The 26845-nt window shown below is 40.5% G+C and overlaps 1 protein-coding gene across 6 annotated transcripts in view; it reads right to left on the bottom strand.

The window, feature by feature from the left end:
• The window catches only part of NSD1 (nuclear receptor binding SET domain protein 1), a 126795-nt gene that overhangs the window by 78926 nt on the left and 21024 nt on the right, over window positions 1–26845 (bottom strand). For all 6 annotated transcript variants that reach the window (XM_081230764.1, XM_081230766.1, XM_081230765.1 and 3 more), the window contains one exon: window positions 3539–3674. In XM_081230764.1, the coding sequence (XP_081086890.1) occupies window positions 3539–3674 (136 nt within the window). The remainder of the gene's footprint in view (window positions 1–3538; window positions 3675–26845) is intronic.

Raw genomic sequence — 26845 nt, 5'->3', positions numbered from 1 at the left:
GAGGAAAATAATTAGGTCAGTTTTAAACAAGCTGACCTTAAGTGAAAGCTTCAAGTATAGAGTTGGGATACAGATTTGAAGCCTGGGGAAACACTAGCACTGTGGATATGAATTCAGTTTACTGATGACAGTTAAAACTCAAGAGTTAATAAGGATGGAAAGAAGGAGAAGGAGAAGAGAACATGAAAGTCAAGAACAAGATAGATAGTTACTACGAGGAAGAATTTTCCTGCACCAGACAACCAAAAAATTAAAAACTAGTATCCACTGTATTACCAGGTCACTAATAACTCTGCTTAGAACAAGGTTAGTGGAATAAAAGGAGAGAATGAGAAATTTCAGTGTGTTCAGAAATGAGTGGCCATCTGGAAGTGGAGAAAGTTGATGATTCCTCCAAGAATGGTTATGAAGGGAAGGTGTCAGGAAGACAGAGTCATGGGTAGGAATTTTAGGACAATGGGTTTATTCAAATATTAGTTCCCTTCAGTACTATAAAGAGCCACACTAATTCTATGCTGTAATAAACCAAGTTAAGAAGAATCTTTTTAAAAACTATTATTAGGGAATTCCCTGGTAGTCCAGTGGTTAAGACTCCACACTGCCACTGCCGGGGGCGTGGGCTCCATCCCTGGTCAGGGAACTAAGATCCCACATGCTTCACACAGCGGCAAACAACAACAACAACAACAACAACAACAACACTCCAGTCACCATCAAAACCATATTCTCCTGGTATTTCTCTTCCATCTCTGATTTTCTCCCATCTCTTTTGCACACTCAAGTCTCCTCCTTACAGACCTCAAATGTTGGCTTTCTCGAAGCCACCTTTTTTCTCACCGTATATTTTATCCCAAGGCCATCTCATCCATGCCCTACCCATGGCTTTGACTAATATCAACAAGCAGATGTCACCTCCAAGTTATAGATGTTCCAGTGCTCTCAGTAAATGAGAACACTATGTATGTACTGGTAAAGCTAAAAACTTGGGAACCAGCCTGAGATATAGAAACCTTAGGCTTCATTCTCCCTCACTCCCCATTATCTGTCCATTAGCAAATCATATAGATTTTATCTCCTAAATAGTTCTTCATTCCCTATTCACAACTATAATCTCACCATAATCCCTGCAATGACCCTTTGATTATCTCCTCTGATTTGTGTCCCCCTCGAAATCATTTTCCACACTGCACTCAGAGTGAACTTTAAAAGACACGAATCAGATCACATCTCCCTCTGCTCATAGCTCTTTAATGGTATCCTATTATTCTTAGGAAAAAATACAAAATTGCTAATGAAGTCTACAAAATGCTGCATGATTTGACCCATATCTATTTCTCCAGCCTCATACTGTACCACCTTCCATCACTCTATGGGCTGCAGCCCTTTCAGGGATTGAACATATACTACTTTCTGTGCTTGGAACCATCTTTTTTTTCCCTGGTTAATTCCTACTTGTCCTATCAGGTCTCAGATCAAAGATAATTTTACTAGCAAAATTGGCCCTGACTACCCCTGAACCAAAAGTCCAGGTTAGGTACCCCCATTAGTATCAGTAACTGTACATCAATATTTTGCCTTGAACACACCTCTCAGTTAACTATTTGTCTGATTACTTGCTGGTGCCTTCACCCTTTAACTGGACTCTAATTATACACAAAGGGAAGCAAAATGTTTTGCCAATTACTGGATCCCAACACCTAGCATAGTACCTATAGAATGTACTTATTACTTGTTGAACAATGGCATAGACCCAACTAGTGCATATAAAGAATATCACAATGAGTAAGAAACCATCAGTCTCACAGGCATAGGAAGGGTAGAAGGGGAGGACTAAAAGAATTTTCTACTAGTAGAATTTAAATGTTCAAACAGGTCACAAAGTTTGATATCATTTTCTTTAAACAGTGAGCTATAAAGGTCTTTGGGCACTTCACTATTAATATTCAAAATATAAAATAAAATCCAACATACTACTTGTGGCAAGTTATCCTACAGATAAATAGACATGAATACATGAAACACATAGTTATTCTTTATAGCACTGTTTTGTACACACACAAACACACATGTGTATGTATATACGTATGTATTTTACGTATAATCTTTCTAACACAAGATTAGAAACAACCTAAATATCCATCAACAGGGGAATGGTTATATAAAGCACGCCATATTCAAAAAGAGGAAAATTATGGAGCTGTTTAAATGGAGAAATCTCCAAGAAGTGAAAGAAGTGAAAAAACTGTAGAACAGGGGCTTCCCTGGTGGCACAGTGGTTAAGAATCCGCCTGCCAATGCAGGGGACACGGGTTCGAGCCCTGGTCCGGGAAGATCCCATATGCCACGGAGCAACTAAGCCCATGTGCCACAACTACTGAGCCTGCGCTCTAGAACCCGTGAGCCACAACTACTTAAGCCCACGCGCCTAGAGCCCATGCTCCGCAATAATAGAAGCCACTGCAATGAGAAGCCCACACACCGCAACAAAGAATAGCCCCCACCCACCGCAATTAGAGAAAGCCCGCGCACAGCCAAAAATAAAAATTAATTAAATAAATAAAAATTTTAACCCCCCAAAAACCTGTAGAACATACATACAATATGCTATGTTTATGTTAAATTAAATCAAAGGGGGTAGGGAGATGAGAATATATAGTTGGATTTACATAAAGGAAGTCTAGAAAGAAACATTAATGACAACTGGTTACTTTTTGAAAGGAGAGGTAAAGAGTGGGGCAGACCAGAGATTTTTTAAATCTTGTGCATATATATCCAATTTAAAACCTAAAACACATATATTAAAACTACAATAAAGGGCTTCCCTGGTGGCGGAGTGGTTGAGAGTCCGCCTGCCGATGCAGGCGACACGGGTTCGTGCCCCGGTCCGGGAAGATCCCACATGCTGCGGAGCGGCTGGGCCCGTGAGCCATAGCAGCTGAGCCTGCGCATCCGGAGCCTGTGCTCCGCAACGGGAGAGGCCACAACAGTGAGAGGCCCATGTACAGCAAAAAAAAAAAAAAAAAACTACAATAAAATCACGAACTATCTTAACAGAAAAAAGGGAGCTCAAAATGAAGTTTGAGCCCTTATCTTATACCATTTTAAAGTTAAGGCACGTAAGATTCATACAGAACAACCAAATAAGTAACAATAGAGAATAGTCTAAATCAAGACTTTAAAATTCAAAGTGACTTACAAGCAATCTTTATAACTGTTTCAGCTTTAAAACTAACAAAAATGATACAAACATGAAGACTGAAGTAGAAAAACATAAATATACTGAAAAGTGATTCTGGACAATGTAAACGTTAGCTAATAAGCCTAACATTTTCTGGCATCTACAGATAGAATAATTGAGAATTTTAAAATCATAGAGTGAAATAAAACAAACCTTAAAAAAAATCCAGAAAAGATAAAATACATAATAACAATTCATTAATGAAATGCTCAAAGGTAAAAATGAATTATTACTAACGGAAACTGCAAGTTGATAATTCCACACTGTATTTTATCATGTATAATCAACTGCAAGTATTACCTTTCATTTTTGAGTGCGTGTTAATCAATGGATCAGAACAAATCCTGCAGGGCCACCAAGGGCGTCTCTTGAATTTTGCCCAGATGAGATCTCCAACTTCATACTTCAGTGGCGTAGCCTTTTTCTTGGGCTGACACTTGAGACAGACAAAACATGGGGCATCAATAAAAATCAGAACCTTTTGAAACAACGTATCATCTTTCCACTAGCCTTCTGAGAAAGCATTACCAATGAATACTAGATGAAAACACTCCAGCTTAACCACAATTACAAAATAAGTACAATTAAAAATTACTTTGTCTTAACTATTTATAACACAGCCCTTTGTAAAGTCAGTAGTAGCTCTCAATTTACATTTGCTTTACATAAGTAAACTACATACATTCTAGGAAAATAAATGAGCTATTTCAAATTTTTAAAGAGCTAAAAACTGAAATAATAGATAAACAGAATCATCCCAAGGAAAAGATATCTTTGCCCAAGTCCTTGGATCACAACACAACAGGGGTGGGGGGTGGGGAGGGGAAGAAATTTAACAATGTCAAGAGACTCTGATCCCACTACAGTGTTATATGCCAACTTTATCTCAATAAACTGGGGGAGGTGGGAGGGGGAGACTGTGGTCCCTTCTGCAGGTGATACTCTACATCTTTCTCAAACACAGACATTCTTACTAATTAATTAACAATAATGGCCTAATGAAATAATCCTGAAAGCTACAGGCTAGATTCTTGCAATGTCAGCACAACTGACGTATTTTTCCCAGGACATGCAAGAGAGGCTGCATCCACAACAGTACACTGCGCAACTCCAAGGGATACCATTCAAGCACAATACAATATGAATCAAGCTCCCTGGACATATCCAATGCAGAGACCCTGGCTGCATCTTTTCTCCAAAAATAATACCTAATTAATCTGCAATCCAAATGCTTCCATCTCAGCTCTAAACCCATACCCATGCCTTTAACACCGCATCAACAGTACAGAGGTCTCCTGCCCTGAGAGGAAGATGGCTTTGTGTTTAGTAGGACTGAGCTCCCCACTAGCCATAAACCACACAAAGGAGTTCACATGTGCTGAGCTGTTTCTGGGTAGCTAAAAGCAGCACCTAAGGTACTTGGAAAAAGGACAACCTACTCCATTTACTCCAAGGGGGCATTACAAATATTATGATTTTCTATAAATGCTATGTCCTAAAAAAGGCTTGGTGAGTTCCTCCCTCAGACTCAGTCGTCCCTCCTTAATGCCTAAAACAGTACCCACCTAGTACATATTAAGTGTCCAATAAAGAATATGCTGAATGAATTGACTGAAATCATTCAAATAAAAATGATGAGTAATACCTGGGACTCAAGGATATCAAAGTATTGGGCTCAATTCAATGATTTGTAAGTTACCATTCAACTTTAAGACTGGGCATTCAGAGAGAAGTAAATCTCACAGAATACCCTTATTGAAAATAGTGTCATTAGTTCTTCTATGTATATAGAGTTACTCGGAAATGAGACAGAAACTACAACTTTTAAAACATTTTTTTTTGAAACGCAAGCCCCAAGGGGCCATTTTTGCCTGTTATCATTCTGTAAGTTATCAGAAAAAAAAATTACTTCAGAGCTAGTTGGCTTTCAAACTTTAAAACCATGATACCAAGATGGGATAGAAAACTCTTTTACATGCCCCTGTACTGAAAACTACAATGTGAGTAGGTTCCCATAAATTTCTGATATAATCTGATTTGTAATCATTTATTTGGCAATCATTGATAAATATGGACTTGCTTATTTATCTGAGTCCTAAACGACTTTAAATATACTACCATTTACTTGACGTCTGCTATATACCAGGCACTGTTCCTCCTTTAATCCTCTTAAGGTAGATACTATATTATTACTCCTATGTTACTATATGTCATATAGTTATCTAGTAGGTGGCAGAGACAGGATTCAAACCTGGGCAGTCCAACTCAGGATCCCAAACTCTCAACTACTGTCCAATAACAATAACACCCCATGATTATTACATGCTTTATGACAAATTCAGCCATAATCAATCTATAATGTGATACTGGTTCTGTCTTTGCCATATATTACTACTACAAAGTGATTATAATAGTAATATATCAGGAACATATCAGTGATCAGGAAGTAAAGCCATAAAACACAAGGCTTCAATAATGCATGAATAAGAAAGACCGTGAGTGGTACTGCTTAAAGCCAGAAGCCAGAATCACACAACCACACAAAGCAGTAATGAGTTGTCTTCTGACTCTATCATAAATTGTGTCACCTTAAACAAGTCAGTTAATTCAGCATCAGCACCCCTAAGACATAATAAAACCAGGAAAGAAACACTTGCTCTACCACGAACCATGAAAATGAAAATAACTATTAATTCTACTCCTGATATTTTAACCCAAAGGAAATAATCCAAAAAAGTAAAAGAACTGTAAAAAGATAACTAAAGCAGTTATTTATGACAACAGAAAGTTAACATCCTAGACAACCTACGGAATGAGAGAAAATATCTGCAAACAATGTGATTCCATAGTCCAAAATATAATACAAACAGCTCCTATAACTCAATGACAAAAAACAAACAACCCAATCAAAAAGTGGGCAAAAGATCTAAATAGACATTTCTCCAAAGACATACAGATGGCCAACAGGCACATGAAAAAATGCTCAACATCACTAATTATTAGAGAAATGCAAATCAAAACTACAACGACGTACCATCTCACACCAGTCAGAATGGCCATCATTAAAAAGTCTACAAGGGGCTTCCCTGGTGGCGCAGTGGTTGAGTCCGCCTGCCGATGCAGGGGACATGGGTTCGTGCCCCGGTCCGGGCAGATCCCACATGCCGCGGAGCGGCTGGGCCTGTGAGCCATGGCCGCTGGGCCTGCACGTCCAGAGCCTGTGCCCCGCAACGGGAGAGGCCACAACAGTGAGAGGCCCGCGTACCACAAAAAAAAAAAAAAAAAAAGAGTCTACAGGGACTTCCCTGGTGGCGCAGTGGTTAACAATCCGCCTGCCAATGCACGGGACAAGGGTTCGATCCCTGGTCCGGGAAGATCCCACATGCCGCAGAGCAACTAAGCCCATGTGCCACAACTACTGAGCCTGCACTCTAGAGCCCGCAAGCCACAACCACTGAGCTCACGTGCCACAACTACTGAAGCCCACATGCCTAGAGCCCATGCTCTGCACCTCCACAACAAGAATAGCCACCGCAACGAGAAGCCTGAGTACCACAAGGAAGAGCAGCCCCCGCTTGACACAAGTAGAGAAAGCCCACACACAGCAATGAAGACCCAATGCAACCAAAAATAAATAAATAAAAATAAAAATAAAAATTGGAAGAAAAAAAAGAATGGATCAGATTCTACATAAAAAAAAAAAATAATAATAATAATCCGCCTGCCAATGCAGGGGACATGGGTTCGAGCCCTGGTCCAGGAAGATCCCACATGCCGTGGAGCAACTAAGCCCATGTGCCACAACTACTGAGCCTGTGCTATAGAGCCCGGGAGCCACAACTACTAAAGCCCACACACCTAGGGCCTGTGCTCCACAACAAAGAGAAGCCACCACAATGAGAAGCCCACGCACTGCAACAAAGAGTAGCCCCTACTCACTGCAACTAGAGAAAGCCTGCACACAGCAACAAAGACCCAACGTAGCCATAAATAAATAAATAAATAGATAGATAGATAGATAGATAGTCTACAAATAATAAATGCCGGAGAGGGTGTGGAGAAAAGGGAACAACCCTCCTACACTGTTGGTGGGAATGTAAATTGGTGCAGCCACTATGGAAAACACTATGAAGGTTTCTTAAAAAACTAAAAATAGAGTTGCCGTTATGATCCAGCAATCCCACTCCTGGGCAAATATCCAGAAAAAACTCCAGTTTCAAAAGATATATGCACCTCAGTGTTCACTGCAGCACTATTTACAATAGCCAAGACATGGAAGCAACCTAAATGTCCGTCGACAGATGAATGGATAAAGATGCAGTATACATATAAAATGGAATTCCATTCAGCCATAAAAAAGAATGAAGTAATGCCATTTGCAGCAACCTGGATGGACCTAGAGAAAGACAAATATCATATGATATCACTTATATGTGGAATCTAAAAAATGATACAAATGAACTTATTTACAAAACAGGGGGCTTCCCTGGTGGCGCAATGGTTGAGAGTCCGCCTGCCGATGCAGGGGACACGGGTTCGTGCCCCGGTCTGGAAGATCCCACATGCCGCGGAGCGGCTGGGCCCCGTGAGCCATGGCCTGTGAGCCTGCACGTCCGGAGCCTGTGCTCCGCAATGGGAGGGGCCCCAACAGTGAGAGGCCCGCGTACCGAAAAGAAAACAAAAAACAAAAAACAGAAACAGACTCACAGACATAGAAAACAAACTTACGGTTACCAAAGGGAAAAGAGGGGGTGGATAAATTAGGAGTTTGGGATTAGCAGATACAAACTACTGTATATAAAATAGATAAACAAGGTCATACTGTATAGCACAGGGAACTATATTCAATACCTTCTAATAAACTAAATTAGAAAAGAATCAGAAAAAGAATGTGTGTTTGTGTATAACTGTATCACTTCGCTGTACACCAGAAACACAACACTGTAAATCACCTATACTTCTATTTTTTTAAAAAAGTTAACATCCGGGCTTCCCTTGGTGGCGCAGTGGTTGAGAGTCCGCCTGCCGATGCAGGGGACACGGGTTCGTGCCCCGGTCCAGGAAGATCCCACATGCCACGGAGCGGCTGTGCCCGTGAGCCATGGCCGCTGAGACTGCGCGCCCGGAGCCTGTGCTCCGCAACGAGAGAGGCCACAACAGTGAGAGGCCCGCATAGCGCAAAAAAAAAAAAAAAAAAAAGTTAACATCCAACAAGGGACCTGTTAAACAAATTATGCTGAAAACTCCATGAAATATGCAAAGTGCAGATGAAGTTATGGAATACTGAAAATATAATACACAGCCACACATATGATATACCAATTATTTAGAAACTATGCCAAAACTATGATAAAAAAATGTCACTGAGAAACACAAATAAAAAATAGTTTCATTAAATTAAAGGTATCATGGGTAAAGATTTTCATAAACCTGAGACATTAATTTCCTCCTTACTATTTAATTCATTTACCAGGATGACCAAATAAAACAATATGTACAAACTTACTGGGGAAAAATGTCTATACAAATACATATTATTAATGAACAGCAACATCCAAATCCAAGTGACCTTAGTATATAAAAAATTAGAAACAGGCAAGAAGTCCAGAACAAAGTGAGGCTTCCAAACAAGAAAATACAGAAAATAACAACAAGGGAAAATTAAAGGTGGAAAAAAAAGGAATATGACTCTTCTCTTCAGAAGAGCTTAAAAATCTCACCTGGGAAAGAAAGACTCCAAAATAACTCCTTGTAAAGCCCATAATTCAACTAAACACCTGCATACAAAGCTCAACAAGAAACACAAACATGAATTCCTGATCTTAAAGCACCTGGAGAATATCAGGGAAGACTGGAGTGAAGAAATGTCATCTGAGCTTAGACTGGCCGGATGGGCACATTTCAGAACAGCTTTCCCTAATATCTCTATGTCCAGTTGGATGAAACATATTGGTGCTAATCCCCTGGTCAGGGAACTAAGATCCCGTATGTCTGTGGGGCATAGCCAAAAACCAAATTTTAAAAATATAAAAAGGGCTTCCCTGGTGGCGCAGTGGTTGAGAGTCCGCCTGCCGATGCAGGGGACGCGGGTTCGTGCCCCAGTCCGGGAGTATCCCACATGCCGCGGAGCGGCTGGGCCCGTGAGCCATGGCCGCTGAGCCTGCGCATCCAGAGCCTGTGCTCCACAACGGGAGGGGCCACAACAGTGAGAGGCCCGTGTACCGCCAAAAAAAAAAAATTTAAATTAAAAAAATTTTAAAAAAATAAAAATGTTACACTAGAAAATGTTTAACACAAAAGAAGGCAGTAACAAAGGATTAGAGGAACAAAAATACAAGACATAAAAAACAAAGAGCAAAATGACGGATATCAATCCTACCTTATCACTATTTACATAAAATGTATATGGATTTAAAATTCAAAGGCAGAAACTGACAGAAGAGATAAAAAAATATTATACAACTACACTGCCTGGAAGACACACTTCAGATCAAATTCAAAAAAGGGACTGAAAGAGGATGAAAAAGAAATAACAAGCCAACAGTAACACACGGAAGGAAGTAACAAAAGTGGGGACATAACTACTGATTCTATAGAAATAAAAAGGATTATGAGAGCAGTAGCAACAGTTGTACACCAACAAATAGGATAACTCGGATGAAACAGACCAAGTCCTAAAAACACAAAACCTACCAAGACTAAATGACATAAAACAGAATATGTCAATAGACCTGTAACTAGTAAGGAGACTGAATCAGTTGTGAGTAATCAAAAAATCTCCCCACAAAGAAAAGCCCTGTAGGGACTTCCCTGGTGGTCCAGTGGTTAAGGTTCTGCGCTTCTAATGCAGGGGGCACAGGTTAAATCCTTGATCTGGAAACCATGGTCCTGCATGCCGTGAGGCGTGGCGAAAAAAAGCCCTGGACCCAGTGGCTTCCCTGGTAAATTGTACCAAACATTTAAAGAAGAACTAACCACTCCTTCTCAAACTTTTCGAAAAAAACTAAAGAGGAATAAACTCTCTAACTTACTCTTTGAGGACAGCATTACTGATACCAAAGTCAGACAAAGAAAAAGCTATAGACCAATATCCTTTTTTATAAGTTATTTTTTATTTATTTATTTTTGGCTGTGTTGGGTCTTCATTGCTGCGCGCAGGCTTTCTCTAGTTGCAGTGAGTGGGGGCTACTGCTCGTTGCAGTGCGCAGGCTTCTCAATGTGGTGGCCTTTGCTGCAGAGCACAGGCTCCAGGCATTCAGGCTTCAGTAGTTGCAGCTCGCGGGCTCCAGAGTGCAGGTTCAGTCGTTGAGGCACACTGGCTTAGTCGCTCCACGGCATGTTGGATCTTCCCGGACCAGGGCTCGAGCCCGTGTCCCCTGAACTGGCAGGCGGATTCTTAACCACTGAGCCGCCAAGGAAGTCCTAGACCAATATCCTTTAGAAAGACTGATGCAAAAATCCTCAACAAAATTCAGCAAAACAAGTTGAACATCATATTAAAAAACCATAATATAAATATATCAATCATTATTTTGAACAGCTGAAACTAATATAATGCTATTATGTCATTACACCTCAATTTAAAAAAAACAACCAAAACACCATGACCAAGTGGGATTTATTACTGTAACACAGGACTGTTCAACATATGAAAAAATATAAATTTAATACACCACATTCACAGAATGAAGGATAAAAATCTCATGATCAGGGCTTCTCTGGTGGCGCAGTGGTTGAGTGTCCACCTGCCGATGCAGGGGACATGGGTTCGTGCCCCGGTCCGAGAAGATCCCACATGCCTCGGAGCAACTAAGCCCGTGCGCCACAACTAGTGAGCCTGCGCTCTAGAGCCCGCGAGCCACAACTACTGAGCCCACCTGCCCCAACTACTGACGCCCACGTGCCTGGAGCCCATGCTCCGCAACAAGAGAAGCCACCGCAATGAGAAGCCTGTGCACCGCAACAAAGAGTAGCCCCCGCTCGCCGCAGCTAGAGAAAACCCGTGCACAGCAACGAAGACCCAATGCAGCCAAAAATAAATATTTTAAAAAAGGAAAAAAGAAGAAGAAAACAACCTAAACATAATAAAAGCCATATATGAAAAATTCAGAGAGCATACTGCTGAATGGTGAAAGACTGAAAGTCTTCCCTCTAAGATCAGGAACACAGCAAGGACGCCAGCTTTCTCCACTTCTATTCAACATACTACTGGATGTTCTAGCCAGAGCAAGTACACAAGAAATAAAAGGCAACAAAATTGGAAAGGAAAAAGTAAAAATATCTCTATTCACAGGTCTTATATGTAGAAAATCCTAAAGATTCCACACACACACAAACCTTATAGAATTAATGTATGAATTCAGTAAAGTATGAAGATACAAAGTCAACAAACAAAAATCAGTTGAATTCTATACATCAATAATGAACAATCGGGCTTCCCTGGTGGGGCAGTGGTTAAGAATCTGCCTGCCAATGCAGGGGACATGGGTTCGAGCCCTGGTCCGGGAAGACCCCACATGCCGCGGAGCGACTACGCCTGTGCGCCACAACAGCTGAGCCGGCACTCTAGAGCCCGCGAGCCACAACTACTGAAGCCCACACGCCTAGAGTCCGTGTTCTGCAACGAGAAGCCACCGCAATGAGAAGCCCGTGCACCGCAACGAAAAGTAGCCCCCACTCGCCACAACTAGAGAAAGCCCACACCCAGCAACAAAGACCCAACTCAGCCAATAATTAATTTAAAAAAAAAAAGAAAAGAAAGTCAATGTGACCTATAAAATAGGAAGAAATAAAGTCAAAGAAATGATTCAGGGAGAGGAAGACATGTCTTTTTTTAAAAAAAAAAGTTATCTTTTATTTATTTATTTATTTTTATTTTTATTTTTGGCTGTGTTGGGTCTTCGTTTCTGTGCGGGGACTTTCTCTAGTTGCGGCAAGTGGGGGCCACTCTTCATCGCGGTGCGCGGGCCTCTTCACTATCGCAGCCTCTCTTGTGGAGCACAGGCTTCAGACATGCAGGCTCAGTAGTTGTGGCTCACGGGCCTAGTTGCTCCGTGGCATGTGGGATCTTCCCAGACCAGGGCTCGAACCCGTGTCCCCTGCATTAGCAGGCAGATTCTCAACCACTGCGCCACCAGGGAAGCCCAAGACATGTCTTATTATGCCCTTTTACTGTGAGTGAGATAGAAGTCTTTGAAGGGCTGATATTTTAAAAGGATCACTCTGACTGCCATGGTGAAAACAGCCTCAGGGTGCTGGGGTGAAAAGCAGAGAGACCACTCCACTGAACTCTAGGTTCATAGTTACGTGAACCTAGCTGGGATTGGGGCAGGGGGGGCACAAAGCAGGAAAAGCCAGTGAAATTTGCTGATGGATTGGATGTGTATGCTACAGAAACAGAGAAATCAAGGATCATTCCTTTATGACTTAAACACTGCAATGATGGAGTTCCCATTTATTAAAATGGAGAAGACTACAGGAAAAGCAGGTTTTGGGAAGTACATCCGGAATCTGGTTTGAACAAGTATAACACTCCAATTTCACAACCTAATGAAAAAGTCAAGAAACCAATGTATATATGATTCTGCAGTTCTGAAGATCCAGACTAGAGAGATAACTTTGCAGAGTCTTGATGACAAAAGATCATCAAGAAAGGTAGTACAGGGACTTCCCTGGTGGGGCAGTGATTAAGAATCCACCTGCCAGTGCAGGGGACACGGGTTCGAGCCCTGGTCCGGGAAGACCCCACATGCCGCGGAGCAACTAAGCCTGTGCGCCACAACTACTGAGCACATGCACCACAACTACTGAAGCCTGCGTGCCTAGAGCCCATGCTCCAGAACAAGGGCAGCCACTGCAATGAGAAGCCTGTGCGCTGCAACAAAGAGGAGCCCCTGCTCGCCACAACAAGAGAAAGCCTGTGCACAGCAACAAAGACCTAACGCAGCCAAAAATATTAATTAATTAATTAATTATTTTAAAGTGAGTATAGTAGAGAAAGGTGCCTAAGGACTAAGTCCTGAGGGGTAGAAACGGGTAAGGATTCTTTTTAAGCTCTGCTAGAATTGCTTGGCCAACAGATTCCCCAAAACCCCCTGGCTTGGGAATGGGCACTAAATTTGGGACAAGGATAGCATATCAGAATTTAGTCACAGAGTATTATATTTCAAAGCTATAGTTCTTAAAAAAAAAAAAAAAAAGCTATAGTTCTCTAAGCAACTTTCAGATTACCAGTTCATCTCCCACATATCCAGATTTTGGAAAGGGGGCACACTTTGGCTATTCGAAACAAATATTCTGGTACAATGGAAGTGTCTCTTTCCCCAACATTTATCCGTCATGGTGTCATGAACTGCTGTTAGTCTATTCAGAAACTGGGTTCGCTAACAAATTTGGTTTCATGAAAGCTATGGAGTTAACCCTAGGTTCTAGGGAAGGGTTACAGACCAACCTTCCTCTCTGCCTCCCTTGGCTCTGCCTTCTTTCTAAGCACAAGTGAAAATGGAACCCACTTTTAATGTTTTATTACTGTGTGTTAGAAACATCCCCAGCTATTTTTTTATTTTTTGTTTGTTTTTATTTTTGGCTGTGTTGGGTCTTCGTTGCTGCACGCAGGCTTTCTCTAGTTGTGGCGAGCTGGGGCTACTCTTTGTTGCAGTGCACGGGCTTCTCATTGTCGTGGCTTCTCCTGTTGAGGAGCACGGGCTCTAGGCACACAGGCTTCAGTAGTTGTGGCGCACAGGCTTAGTTGCTCCGCGGCATGTGGGATCTTCCCGGGCCAGGGCTTGAACCCGTGTCCCTCGCACTGGCAGGCAGATTCTTAACCACTGCGCCACCAGGGAAGCCCCCCCAGCTATTTTCAATTATTTTCAATTGAAGCATTCATAGTCATGTGTGAGTGCTCAAAATCATTCTCGGGTCCCCAGCCCTCTTCAAAGATAGTTTAAAAATAATAATAATAAATAACTCTCCAACCCAGTCTCACAACAGTGTTTCATTCAAGTCAGAATTGAAGAGGGTTAAAAGTGCATCTCAACCACATCACACACTGAGTAACTGCTAAGTAAAATAACTGTACTAAGTATAGTGATCTAGCCAGCTACATTAGGTCACAATAAAACTCAGACACTCTGCTGACCACTTAATATTTAATACTGAGTTATCTCTGATGTCACAGTAGCTTCTAAGAATAGAGTAGGAGTGTGTTTTTCTCCATATCATGCATGCAAAAACTGAAGCAGAAATTAAGTCATTTGCCCAGGTTCACAAAACTAGTACTAAAATATCAATGCAGGGATTCAAACCTGACTACAATAAAAATGCTTTTAGCGTTCCCTGATGGCACAGTGGTTGGGAATCTGCCTGCCAATGCAGGGGACACGGGTTCGAGCCCTGGTCTGGGAAGATCCCACCTGCCACGGAGCAACTAGGCCCGTGAGCCACAACTACTGAGCCTGCGCATCTGGAGCCTGTGCTCCACAAGAGAGGCCGCGATAGTGAAGAGGCCCACGCACCGCGATGAAGAGTGGACCCTGCTTGCCGCAACTAGAGAAAGCCCTCGCACAGAAAGAGACCCAACACAGCCAAAAATAAAATAAATAAATAAAAAATAAAAAATAAAAATGATTTTAACATTGCACCAGTCTATTCCCAGAAGATAAACCAGAATTTTCTTTACACAGGACTCTACACTTCACATATGAATTTCCACAATATTTAAATATAACTCACATTCCCCCAAATATTTTGAAAATCCAATATTCCCCTATCAAGAACAACTAACTTAAGAGAATTCCCCGGCGGTCCAGTGGTTAGGACTCAGGGCTGTCACTGCCAGGGCCCGGGTTCAATCCCTAGTTGGGGAACTAGTAAGATTCCACAAGCTGCACAGCGGGGCCAAAACACACACACACACACACACACACACACACACACACACACACACACACACACACACACACACACACACACACACACACACACACACACACACACACACACACACACACACACACACACACACACACACACACACACACACACACACACACACACACACACACACACACACACACACACACTAACTTTAAAAAGTCTATTCACACAAGCAAAGACATTGAAGCTGTTCTACAGCTGTCAACACATTTTCTGGTTTGCCAAGAGCCTTTTCTTCAGCCACGGAGGGCAGTGACTAAAATCTCAGAAACAAGCAACTATACTTCAATTAAAAAAAAAGAAAAGAAAAAAATCCTCAGAAATGATTTGAGAGAACATGGCATACTTAGAAAAACAGTATTTTAAATGTAACTTAATCTCTTCAATTTTTAAATGATGGAAGAAACGAAAATAATCTAGATGTTGGATACAGACTTGGCTATTACAGAACACCTATACGTTTGAATGCTATACAGAAATTTTATACATATATACTAAGGGAAAAGGCATGTAAAACAGTGATCTCAAACCTTACAGAGATACATTTTCATACACAAACATACAAAAAAATGTTTGGAAGGATAGAGGTCGGAATGATAAATGGATCTGTGGATACTGTCAAGTGATTTTTGGCTTATCTACATTTTCTAATTTTTGTACACTGAACATGTATTATGTGCATAGTTTTTTAAAAATAAAACTCACTATCACAAAACCACCTTTTTAACCACTTTAAAGTATCCAATTTCATGGTTTTTAGTACATCTTGCATAATATTTTAAAGTAAATTTTAACACACATTTCCTTTGAAGGGAAAAATAAAAATGTATAGAAATGCAGCAAGACAGAATTTCCTACCACAGTGAGAAAAGTGCACCAAAGAAATAAGCATTATAATTCTCTGAACTGCCTGCCTTGAAAAAAATCTGAAAGTGCTTTGTCTCTGTGCCTCATTTGTATCATCTGTAAAATGGGGACAATTAATAATGCCTACTTCACGGGGCTACTGGAAGTATTGAATAAGCTAATACGTAAACATTATTAATATGTTAAGTACCAGTAGCTGGTAATGTGTTAGCACTATAGGTGTTAACTTACATTATTTCAAAACCCTGATATCAGAAACTTCTTCTTCCTCCTCTATTCAAACCTGATTCTACCCTAAGTGTCAACATTTAAGGGTTCTATTTATTTTTTATGTTAATTATTAGTAAGTATAAAGGTATCATTTTAAGAGCACAGTGTAATGGTTAAAAACCTAGGCTCTCCAGGCTTCCCTGGTGGTGCAGTGGTTGAGAGTCCGCCTGCCGATGCAGGCAACACGGGTTCGTGCCCCGGTCCGGGAAGATCCCACATGCTGCGGAGCGGCTGGGCCCGTGAGCCATGGCCGCTGAGCCTGTGCTCCGCAACGGGAGAGGCCACAACAGTGAGAGGCCCGCATAACGCCAAAAAAAAAAAAAAAAGAAAACAAACTTAGGCTCTCTGAAATTAAAGCGCCTAACACATAGTTACAACTCAAAAAGCAGCTGCTGTAATATTATTCACTGTATTTCTTTGAAAAGGTACATTTAAACTACTTTAAGGATTAATATGGCAGTATAGGCACTTAACCTCCATTTAACACTATGTTTATAAAAATATTTCAATTTCCAAATAACTGACCTAAAAATATTTAAATAGTAACACAATTCCAATGCTGTTACATGATTTATATGGTATTATAACATTAAAAATGAATGTCCTCTCTGAGGGATAAACTATTCCCAAACAGAATGTGAAAGACAGAGAGACCAAATGACTTGTCCAAGACTATGAGATAAAGCAGGGTAAGAAGATAAATATCTATACTATTCTGTGCATTTGTAATTCAGTAAGTCTTTAAAGTCTTAATCCCTTATATACATTACATTTGCTTGTAATTAAATGAGGAATTATACACACTGCCAGAAGAGGGAAATGCATGGGCTTAATTTCTGCTATGCTCTTAAACCACCTGTGAGACTCTGGACAGTTACTTTACCTCTCTGACCTTGTTTCTTTGCCTGTGAAAGTAGTATAATAATGCCTCCAATTTTGTAGCAGGCTGTTTCAACTGAACAACTCTATTTTTAATCGAGTACAAGTTACCAAAAATAAATGATAGCTATGGTGGTCCAGTGGTTAAGAATCTGCCTTCCAATGCAGGGGATGTGGGTTCAACCCCTGGTTGGGGAACTAAGACCCCACAAGCCACAGGGCAACCAAGCTCACGTGCCACAGCTACGTTGCCCATGTATCTCAACTAGAGAGAAGCCTGCTTGCCACAACGAAAGATCCCGAGTGCCGCAACTAAGACCTGACACAGCCATAAATAAATAAAATAAATAAATACATATTTTAAGTAAATAAATGATAGCTATTTTTAGTCAGTGATTACAATTCTTCTACCTTACAAGAATTGTGATTTCCTTTCCCAGTCTCAAACCAAAACTGCAAAGGAAATATTCAACTCCAGAATAGTATAAAAAGTAAAATACTATTTTAAGCATTTGCATTACTCCCACCTCACTCAAAGCCACATAGCCTAATAAATGCATGTGTGTATTCTAGTTGTCAAAGATCTTTTAACATCCATTATATCATATGAATCTCAAAAACAACCAAGTAAGGTAGGCAGCACAGATTTTATTATCCCATATTTACGGCAGACAAGGAAACAGAGGCTCAGAGTGACCCTGTCAGAAGTCTAGAAGCCTTCAAGAAAAGGCAGGGATTAGAGGCCAGCATCTTCTGATCCCTACTCCACCACACCAACCACCCAACAAAAGAGTGAACTAGAGTACTTGAAGTCTCCTCCCACCAATCCTCTCTACCTGGTAGATGGGAGTCAGAGCTAGGTCTATTAACTTGCACCGAGAAGAAAGGGGGATCTGAGACTGATGTAAGAAAATCTAGCAACGAGTAGTTAAATGGTTTCTGGCAGCATTACAATTTTAGCCTGCAGCAAGCTAAAGCAAAAGACTAAAGACTATTGTGTAAAACTTAATTGTTACTGAGTAAGAAATGACCCTTGCTTATTGGCTAGATCCAGGAACAATATATCAAAGAGAAAGCATGGACAATAGATCAAAGGGAATCACTGAAGTCTTGGAAAAGGACATCGTAAAAGCAGGGAATTGGTCCAATGAAAGCTGGAAAGCAGAGCAGCTGCTAGGTTAGACATGGAAACTGGTGTACTGAGGACCACATGGTAAGGTTGAGGCTAAGGAGACTATTAGTGAAAGCCCAGCCTGGATGTAGCATGAAGCTGCTCACAGAGGGCAGCCTGCTCAAGAGGTAGAACAGAAACATGCAGGCCAAGGCTTTCCTGCTAGCCCAGGCCTTTGGCTTTATGCCATAAGAATTTTCAGACCCACAATAAGACAGGGCTGGTGACAGTGCAGAACACAGGCCTGAAAGGGTGCAGCCCTCTACAACCCTAGAAGGCTTAAATTAAAGCAGGGAGGAGAGCTATACTCTCTGACCTGACACAACAAAAGAAATTGTTGTATACAGTTATGCCTGTATGTTATACTGGAACTGAATGATTTAAACATTAGTTTGGGGCTATCCTTGGGCTCTTAATCTGGAGAATTTCAAAACAATGACCATAGGCATTTTCCCTACAATAGAAAATCTAGTGCCAAATCACTCCAACAAAAATCTATTTTACTCTGCATAGTCTTTCTGGCCATAAATTTTTCTTTCAGTGTTTGAGAATCTACTATGCACCCAGCAATTCTCATTTATCATTACATCATATAACTGTTGGGTATGACCTGGGGCTTCTTTTTCCTCTGACTTCTGCTTTAGTCTGAGCCTTTCAGGGATTTGTTTCTGAGTGCTAGAGGAAGCAGATCAATGGTTCTCAACCCCGGCTGTACATCAGAATCACCTGAGGAGTTATAAAATACAGAACTTCCTACCCACCCACAGGCCTGGAGATTCTCTGATTCAGTATGTATGGGGGGAGGCTCTTGGCATCTAATTTTTTTTAAAAAGCTCCACAGGTGATTCTGATGAACAGCCAGGGTTGAAAACAAATGCATCATATAGCTAGTTAGTATTTTATTTTAATTACAGGCCTGAGTGAGTTTGTTTTCGGGGGGAGAAGAGGTAAGACAGGATAATAAAAAAAGAGGTATCCTGACACAAGCAAGAGGTAACTGACTATATAATTTCAATAGTCACACAGGAAAAAGGAAGCATTTATCTGATACCCCAAGTACCAGAAACTGCTAAGAATATTTATATATTTTGTTTTTCTTTTAAACCTCATACTGACAATGAGGCAGGTATTAATTACTCTCTCCTTCTTATAGGTGTAGAATCTGAGGCTCAGAAATGGGAAGTGAGCTGGCCAAATGCCAAACAGAGCCATGTCTGTGCTCTGTTCAATCACCTGTGCTCTTTACACTAGGTCACAACACAGAAAAATAAATAAAAACATCAGCCTTTAGTATTGGTAACTGTACTTAACCTCAACACAATTAGTGACCTTACTCTCTTCATTCAATAAGGGAATTCTGCTCATAAACTCTCACGAGACAAATGTTCCTCACAACACCTTTACAGTATAATTCAATTAATGGAAGATGCCTCAGTCTCTTCAAAAAAAACAGACACATCACATACATCTATGCTCCTTATTGTACTTCTTTACCTGGGTCAAAACTAATCAATGCTGTTAAAAGGCAAGTCACCAACGGATAATACTAAACTTAAGTCTAGAGTTAGCTCATGTAGAAAACACAGATGCCTTCAGAAAACACAGTAAAACAATTTGTATACAGTCTTTTGCAATTAAAAAAAGAGCAATTTTTACTCACTCTAAACTTTACATGTACCTTACAAAAAAAAAAAAAAAAAGCTCTTTGCCACACCTAAGTGATTTCCTGAAGACAACAAAAAGACTAGAACATCTGGCCTTCTATTCTAGTGTCTTTTCCCTAAAGCCATGCTGTCTTTCCAGTCTTAGTATCATACAACCCCCCATCCCTCTCATACAATGGAGAGGCCCAGGATGCAAGAACTTTGGTACAGGCTGTGGTGACCTACAGACCTCATACCTGGATTATTTTGAAGCAAATCCCCAGATATCACTCATAATATTTCAGTATGTATCTCCAAAGGAACTTTTAATTAACATTAATTATCTACTACTAGACTATTCTAAAGAACAGAAATAATTTCAGGACAGCCCAAACACAGGTAAGTGGCTTCCTTCCCCCTTGCCTCCTCCACATGTGACACCAACTTTTCTCCCCCTCTAACAATGTATTTCACATTTATTGGTTTAAGTGATCTCTCACTCTGGACTTCTCAAATTCCTTCTGTTGAAACTGCATCCCAGGGACTTTCCTGGTGGTCCAGGGGTTAAGAATCTGCCTTGCAATGCAGGGGACGCAGGTTCGATCCTTGGTATGGGAACTAAGATCCCATATGCCGCGGGGGCAACTAAGCCCTTACACCACATCTAGAGAGCCCTTGTGCCACAACTACGGAGCCCATGCCCTCTGCCACAACTAGAGAGAAGCCTGCACGCTGCAACGAAGACCCCATGTGCTGAAACTAAGTCCCGAAACCGCCAAATAAATAAATAAATAAATAAATATTTTAAAAAGAAGAAAGAAAGAAACTCCATGCCAGAGGTAGTTTCCGTTGTGTTCCTCAGAAAGAGTGTCCTGGAGAGTCCCCTCAGGGGCTGCCCAAGAGAGTAAGAAGAAAACCTGCCTGCTCTCTATCCCAAATTAAAGCAGCTCCATCTTTTTTCTGTTCTATACTGGTGTTCTGTATGAGATTCCACTTGAAGCTTAAAAGTAAAAAACACAAAACCAAGTTCAAGGGACTTCCCTGGTGGTCCAGTGGTAAAGAACCTGCCTTCCAATGCAGGGGACGTGGGTTCGATCCCTGGTCGGGGAACTAAGATCCCACATGCCGTGGGGCAACTAAGCCTGAGTGCTGCAACTACTGAGCCCAGGCACCTCAACAAGAGAGCCCATGTGCCACAACTAAAGACCCGGTGCAGCCAAATAAATAAATATTTTTTTAAAAATAAAATAAAATAGATAGGGAATTCCCTGGCAGTCCACTGGTTAGAACTCTGCTCTGACTGCTGATGGCCCAGGTTCAATCCGTGGTCTGGGAACTAAGATACCATAAGCCATGCAGTGCAGCAAAAAAAAAGAAAGAAAGAAAGAAAGAAGAAAAAAAAAAAAGAAATAGATTACCAACAAAGCCCTATGGTATAGCACAGGGAACCCTGCTCAGTGCTCTGTAATAACCTAAATGGGAAAAGAATTTGAAAAAGAATAGATACATGTATGTGTATAACTGAATCACAACATTGTTTATCAACTCCACTCCAATACAAAATAAACTTTTTTTAAAATCCAGTTATTAAAATCTTTTTATATTAAAAAAAGGCAGGGGTACAAGCCTCTTAGATAGCCTTATCCACCAGAGGGCAGACAGCAGAAGAAAGAAGAACTACAGTCCTGCAGCCTGTGGAGGAAAAACCACATACACAGAAGGACAGATAAGATGAAAAGGCTATGTACCAGATGAAGGAACAAGATAAAACCCCAGAAAACAACTAAATGAAGGGGAGACAGGAAACCTTCCAGTAAAAGAATTCAGAATAATGATAGTGAAGATGATCCAGGACCTGGGAAAAAGAATGGAGGCAAAGACCAAGAAGATGCAAGAAATGTTTAACAAAGACCTAGAAGAAGTAAAGAACAAACAAACAGAGATAAGCAATACAATAACTGAAATGAAAAATACCCTAGAAGGAATCAATAGCAGAATATCTGAGGCAGAAGAAAGGATAAGTGACCTGGAAGACAGAATGGTGGAATTCTCTGCCATGGAACAGAATAAAGAAAAAAGAATGAAAAGAAATGAAGACAGCCTAAGAGACCTCTGGGACAACATTAAACACAACAACATTCACATTATAGGAGTCCCAGAAAGAGAAGAGACAGAGAAAGGACCAGAGAAAATATTTGAAGAGATTATAGTCGAAAACTTCCCTAATGTGGGAAAGGAAAGCACAGAGTCCGAGGCAGGATAAATGCAAGGAGAAACGCGCCAAGACACATAGTAATCAAACTGACAAAAATCAAAGACAAAGAAAAATTATTGAAAGCAACAATGGAAAAACGACAAATAACATACAAGGGAACTCCCGTAAGGTTACCAGCTGATTTCTCAGCAGAAACTCTACAAGCCAGAAGGCAGTGGCATGATACATTTAAAGTGATGAAAGGGAAGCAACTACAACCAAGATTACTCTACCCAGCAAGGATCTCATTCAGATTTGACGGAGAAATCAAAAGCTTTACAGACAAGCAAAAGCTAAGAGAATTCAGCACCACCAAACCAGCTCTACAACAAATGCTAAAGGAACTTCTCTAAGTGGGAAACACAAGAGAAGAAAAGGACCTACAAAAACAAAACCCATAACAATAAAGAAAATGGTAATAGGAACATACATATTGATAATTACCTTAAATGTGAAAGGATTAAATGCTCCAAACCAAAAGACACAGGCTTAAAAAAAAAAAAAAAAGACACAGCCTTGCTTGAATGGATACAAAAATAAGACCCATATATATGCTGTCTACAAGAGACCCACTTCAGACCTAGGGACACATACAGACTGAAAGTGAGGGGATGGAAAAAGATATTCCATGCAAATGGAAATCAAAAGAAAGCTGAAGTAGCAATATTCATATCAGATAAAATAGATTTTAAAATAAAGAATACTACAAGAGACAAGGAAGGACACTACATAATGATCAAGGGATCAATCCAAGAAGAAGATATAACAATTACAAATATACAAGCACCCAATATAGGAGCACCTCAATACATAAGGCAACTGCTAACAGCTATAAAACAGGAAATCGACAGTAACACAATAATAGTGGGGGACTTTAACTCCTCACTTACACCAATGGACAGATCACCCAAACAGAAAATAAATAAGGAAACACAAGCTTTAAATGACACAATAGACCAGATAGATTTAATTGATATTTATAGGACATTCCATCCAAAAACAGCAGATTACACTTTCTTCTCAAGTGCACATGGAACATTCTCCAGGATAGATCACATCTTGGGTCACAAATCAAGCCTCAGTAAATTTAAGAAAATTGAAATCATATCATCTTTTCTGACCACAACGCTATGAGATTAGATGTCAATTAAAAGGAAAAAAACCCCAAAACACATGGAGACTAAACAATATGTTACTAAATAACCAAGAGATCACTGAAGAAATCAAAGAGGAAATCAAAAAATACCTACAGACAAATGACAACGAAGACACAATGATCCAAAACCTATGGGATGCAGCAAAAGCAGTTCTAAGAGGGAAGAAGTTTATAGCAATACAAGCTTACCTCAAGAAACAAGAAAATCTGAAATAAACAATCTAACCTTATACCTAAAGGAACTAGAGAAGAACAAACAAAACCCAAAGTTAGTAGAAGGAAAGAAATCATAAAGATCAGAGCAGAAATAAATGAAATAGAAACAAAGAAAACAAGAGCAAAAATCTATAAAAAGAAAAGCTGGTTCTTTGAGAAGATAAACAAAATCGATAAACTATTAGCCAGAATCATCAAGAAAAAGAGGGAGAGGACTCAAATTAGCAAAATTAGAAATGAAAAAAGAGAAGTTACAGGCTTCCCTGGTGGCGCAGTGGTTAAGAATGTGCCTGCCAATGAAGGGGACACAGGTTCAAGCTCTAGTCCGGGAAAATCCCACATGCCGTGGAGCAACTAAGCCTGCGAGCCACAACTACTGAGCCCATGTGCCACAACTACTGAAGCCCACGTGCCTCAACTACTGAAGCCCACGCGCCTAGAGCCCATGCCCCGCAACAAGAGAAGCCACCACAATGAGAAGCCCGCACGCTGCAACGAAGAGTAGCCCCTGCTCACCGCAACTAGAGAAAGCCCACACACAGCAACAAAAGACCCAACTCAGCCAAAAATAAAAATAAATAGATAAGTAAATAAAATTAAAAAAAAAAAGACACTGATGAAAGAAATGAAGGACGATACCAACAGGTGGAGAGATATGCCATGTTCTTGGATTGGAAGAATCGATATTGTGAAAATGACTGTACTACCCAAAGCAATCTACAGATTCAATGCAATCCCTATCAAATTACCAGTGGCATTTTTTATGGAACTAGAACAAATCAACTTAAAATTTGTATGGAGACACAAAAGACCCCGAATAGCCAAAGCAGTCTTGAGGGAAAAAAACAGAGCTGGAGGAATCAGACCCCCTGACTTCAGACTATACTACTGACTTCAGACTATACTACAAAGCTACAGTAATCAAAACAATATGGTACGGGCACAAAAACAGAAAATATAGATCAAAGGAACAGGATAGAAAGCCCAGAGATAAACCCATGCACCTATGGTCAGCTAATCTATGACAAAGGAGGCAAGGATATACAATAGAGAAAAGACAGTCTCTTCAATAAGTGGTGCTGGGAAAACTGGACAGCTACGTGTAAAAGAATGAAATTAGAACACTCCCTAACACCATACACTAAAATAAACTCAAAATGGATTAGAGACCTAAATGTAAGACCAGACACTATAAAACTGTTAGAGGAAAACATAAAAGAACTCTCTTTGGCATAAATCACAGCAAGATCTTTTTTGATCCACCTCCTAGAGTAATGTTTCAAAATAAAAACAAAAATAAACAAATGGGACCTAATGAAACTTAAAAGCTTTTGCAAAGCAAAGGAAACTACAAACAAGAAGAAATGACAACCCTCAGAATGGGAGAAAATATTTGCAAATGAATCAACGGACCAAGGACTAATCTCCAAAACACAAAAAACAGCTCATGCAGCTCAATATTAAAAAAACAAACAACCCAATCGAAAAGTGGACAGAAGACCTAAATAGACATTTCTCCAAAGACATACAGATGGCCAAGAAGCACATGAAAAGCTGCTCATCATCACTAATTATTAGAGAAATGCAAATCAAAACTACAATGAGGTATCACCTCACACCAGTTAGGATGGGCATCATCAGAAAATCTACAAACAACAAATGCTGGAGAGGGTGTGGAGAAAACGGAACACTCTTGCAGTACTGGTGGGAATGTAAATTGATACAGCCAACTAAGGAGAACTGTATGGAGGTCCCTTAAAAAACTAAAAATAGAATTACCACATGACCCAGCAATCCTACTGCTGGCCATATACCCAGAGAAAACCGTAATTCAAAAAGACACATGGGAAAAAAAAAAAAAAAAAAGAAGACACACACACCCAAATGTTCATTGCAGCACTATTTACAACAGCCAGTACATGGAAGCAACCTAAATGCCCATCAACGGACGAATGGAAGCCTGCACACCACAACGAAGAGTAGCCCCCACTCGCCGCAACTAGAGAAAGCCTGCACGCAGCAACAAAGACTCAATGCAGCCAAAAATAAATATATAAAAATAAATTTATAAAAATGGTCCGCATCAAAAAAAAAATAAATCTTTAGGTACTTCCCTGGTGGTCCAGTGGCTAAGACTCCGCACTCCCAATGCAGGCGGCCTGAGTTCGACCCCTGGTCAGGGAACTACATCCCACATGCCACAACTAAGAGTTCACATTTTGCAACTAAAGATCCCACGTGCCGCCACAAAGACCCAGAGCAGACAAAATAAATAAATAAATAAATAATTTTAAATGTTCTAAAAAATAAAATAAACAAGACATGTAAGTGTTACAAATGTAATAAGTAATGCCATTTTCAAGCAGGAAACAAAAAAGAATGGCTCTAAAATCTTAACTGAAATAAATATTTCTTTGGAAGGCATCTTGAGAGAGAGTCTAATTAGAGCAGAGAGGAAAATCTGGGCATTCGTATAAAGTTTCCTCTCACCTTAAGTCAGTGTGAATGCACAATCTAATACTGAATTTAAAAAAAGAAGAAGAGGGCTTCCCTGGTGGCGCAGTGGTTGAGAGTCTGCCTGCTAATGCAGGGGACACGGGTTCGAGCCCTGGTCTGGGAGGATCCCACATGCCACGGAGCAACTAGGCCTGTGAGCCACAACTACTGAGCCTGTGCGTCTGGAGCCTGTGCTCCGCAACAAGAGAGGCCACGATGGTGAGAGGCCCGCGCACCGCGATGAAGAGTGGCCCCCGCTTGCCACAACTAGAGAAAGCCCTCGCACAGAAACGAAGACCCAACACAGCAAAAATAAATAAATAAAATTAAAAAAATTTAAAAAATAAAAAAAAAGAAGAAGAAAAAAAGAAAAGAAAGGAAACCTGAATGGCAGACCCTCAGGATGTCCAGGATTCAATCATAAGCTCACAGACTTCGCACAATTACTAAAACTACTGTAGCCTTTACTCAAGCTGGTTCCTCTGCCTAACGTGCTCCTTCAATTCCTTTCTCCCCTATAAAAAAGAATGAAATAATGCCATTTGCAGCAACATGGATGGACCTAGAGATTATTATACTAGTGAACTCAGGCAGAGAAAGACAATCATATGATGTCCTGTATATGTGGAATCTAAAAAAATAAAAAGGATACAAATGAACTTATTTACAAAACAGAAACAGACTCAGACACAGAAAACAAACTTATGATTACTAAAGGGGA

This window comes from Mesoplodon bidens (assembly GCF_964165515.1).
Source record: "Mesoplodon bidens genome assembly, chromosome: 4".
In the NCBI taxonomy this organism is placed as follows: Eukaryota; Metazoa; Chordata; class Mammalia; order Artiodactyla; family Ziphiidae; genus Mesoplodon; species Mesoplodon bidens.
The sequence above is the reverse complement of the archived record's forward strand: the minus strand, read 5'-3'. Positions and strand labels throughout refer to the sequence as shown.